We start from the raw sequence: 2,321 nt of genomic DNA, 5'->3' as shown, positions 1-2,321 counted from the left end.
GGTTCGCCAAGCAGTGCCAACAGATTCCAGAAGCCAGGAACCCACACCATCATCCAGACGATGTCCGGCAAAGGCTCCGTGGTTCTGGCCTACAGTGGTGGCGTGGACACTTCCTGCATTCTCGTGTGGCTGAAGGAACAAGGCTATGATGTTATTGCCTACCTGGCCAACATCGGCCAGAAGGAAGACTTTGAGGAAGCCAGGAAGAAGGCGCTGAAGCTTGGGGCCAAAAAGGTGTTCATCGAGGACATCGGCAAGGAGTTTGTGGAGGAGTTCATCTGGCCCGCTGTCCAGTTTAGTGCGCTGTACGAGGACCGCTACCTCCTGGGCACCTCTCTGGCCAGACCCTGCATCTCCCGCAAACAAGTGGAGATAGCTCAGCGAGAGGGAGCCAAGTATGTGTCCCACGGTGCTACGGGAAAGGGCAACGACCAGGTCCGGTTTGAGCTCATCTGCTACTCACTGGCCCCCCAGATTAAGGTCATCGCCCCGTGGAGGATGCCGGAGTTCTACAACCGCTTCCAGGGCCGCAGCGACCTGATGGAGTATGCGAAGCAACATGGGATCCCCATCCTGGTCACCCCCGAAGAGCCCGTGGAGCATGGACGAGAACCTCATGCACATCAGCTACGAGGCCGGAATCCTGGAGAACCCCAAGAATCAAGCCCCTTCAGGCCTCTACACAAAGACCCAGGACCCAGCCAAAGGGCCCAACACCCCTGATGTCCTTGAGATTGAGTTCAAGAAAGGCGTCCCCGTGAAGGTGACCAACGTCAAGGACGGCACCACCCATCGCACGTCCTTGGAGTTCTTCGTGTACCTGAATGAAATCGCAGGCAAGCATGGTGTGGGCCGCATCGACATCGTGGAGAACCGCTTTATCAGGATGAAGTCCCGAGGTATCTACGAGACCCCAGCGGGGACAGTCCTTTACCACGCTCATTTAGACATCGAGGGCTTCACCATGGATCGGAAAGTGCGCAAAATCAAGCAAGGTCTGGGCTTGAAATTCCCGGAGCTGGTGTACACTGGCTTCTGGCACAGCCCTGAGTGTGAATTCATCCGCCATTGCATCGCCAAGTCCCAGGAGCGCGTGGAAGGGCAAGTCCTGGTGTCTGTCTTCAAGGGCCAGGTGTACATCCTCGGCCGGGAGTCCCCACTGTCCCTCTACAACAAGGAGCTGGTGAGCATGAACTTGCAGGGCAATTACGAGCGCACTGATGCCACCGGTTTTATCAACATCAACTCCCTGAGGCTGAAGGAATATCATCGCCTCCAGAGCAAGGTCACCGGCAAATAGACCAGCTGGCAATGAGGGCTGGGCCTCCTCACTTTGCCCATCTCCCAAGTACAGGCGCTAATTGTCGTGATAATTTGTATTTGTGACTTGTTCTCCGGGGCAGGGCTGGCAGCTTAGAGGGGGTGCCAGGCCCCAGCTTTGTTCCCTGATCCCCTGTAGCCTACAAAAGTGGTCAGTGCAGGGAAGGGTAGGGGGTGGCTATGGTGGGGAGCTATAAGATGACAAATAAAAAACAAGATACCTTAAAAAAAAAAAAGTACATACTATATGATTCCACTTATAAAAAATCCAAGAACAGATAAAACTAAAGTGATAGAATTCAGGGGTTGTAGGAGTGGGTGTTGTTAGGTGCAGAGTAATCCTATATAATAAAAGGCTAATATGCAAATTGTCCCCTCCACCTACCAGGAGTTCAACTGGGAGTTTGACCAGGGGGCGGGGCTGGCCAACCACCTGCGGCCCCTCCCCCCAGCCAGCTCCACCCCCGATCTCCCCCCATCCCGATCGGGGGTGGGGTTGGCCAGCCAACCGCCAGTATCCCCTCCCCAGGGTCAGCCCAGCCCAATCGGCCTTGATCAGGGAGGGCTGGCGGGACCCTAATCGTGCAGGAATTCATGTACCGGGCCTCTAGTAAACTATAAAGGGACATGAGGGAACTTTCTGGAGTAATGGGGAACTTTCAGTATCTTATTTGGGGAGTTACATAGGTATACGTTACTGTTGAAATTCACAAAATGGAGCACCTAAGATCTGTATACTTAATTGTATGTTAAGGATAAATCAATGAAATAATTTTAAAGCAAAGGTGAAAGACCTGGTATAGGTATCCATCATGGCATCTTTTAGGCTCCAATAATAACTGTCCTCAGGCATTTGAAAAAGTCAAGCTACCTCTAATGCTCAAGAACCCACCATGACTTACCACCTGTGCTGTCAAATCTATATCCTGGTTCTGATCTACATACAAGACCTCCTCCATGAACTTCTCCCACTTCCCACCCTACCAAGGTGATTGCTCACT

The 2,321-nt window shown here is 52.7% G+C and overlaps 1 protein-coding gene across 1 annotated transcript; it reads left to right on the top strand.

The window, feature by feature from the left end:
• LOC307101800 (argininosuccinate synthase-like) lies at positions 1-1,343 on the top strand. The gene is given in 2 exon segments (XM_079775231.1): positions 1-582; positions 584-1,343. Coding segments are annotated over 2 exon segments (1,239 nt in total). The 5' UTR covers positions 1-60; the 3' UTR covers positions 1,301-1,343.
• The last annotated feature ends 978 nt before the right edge of the window (positions 1,344-2,321 follow it).

Source organism: Cnephaeus nilssonii, assembly GCF_951640355.1.
Source record: "Cnephaeus nilssonii genome assembly, chromosome: 6".
Taxonomy (NCBI): domain Eukaryota; kingdom Metazoa; phylum Chordata; class Mammalia; order Chiroptera; family Vespertilionidae; genus Cnephaeus; species Cnephaeus nilssonii.
The sequence above is the reverse complement of the archived record's forward strand: the minus strand, read 5'-3'. Positions and strand labels throughout refer to the sequence as shown.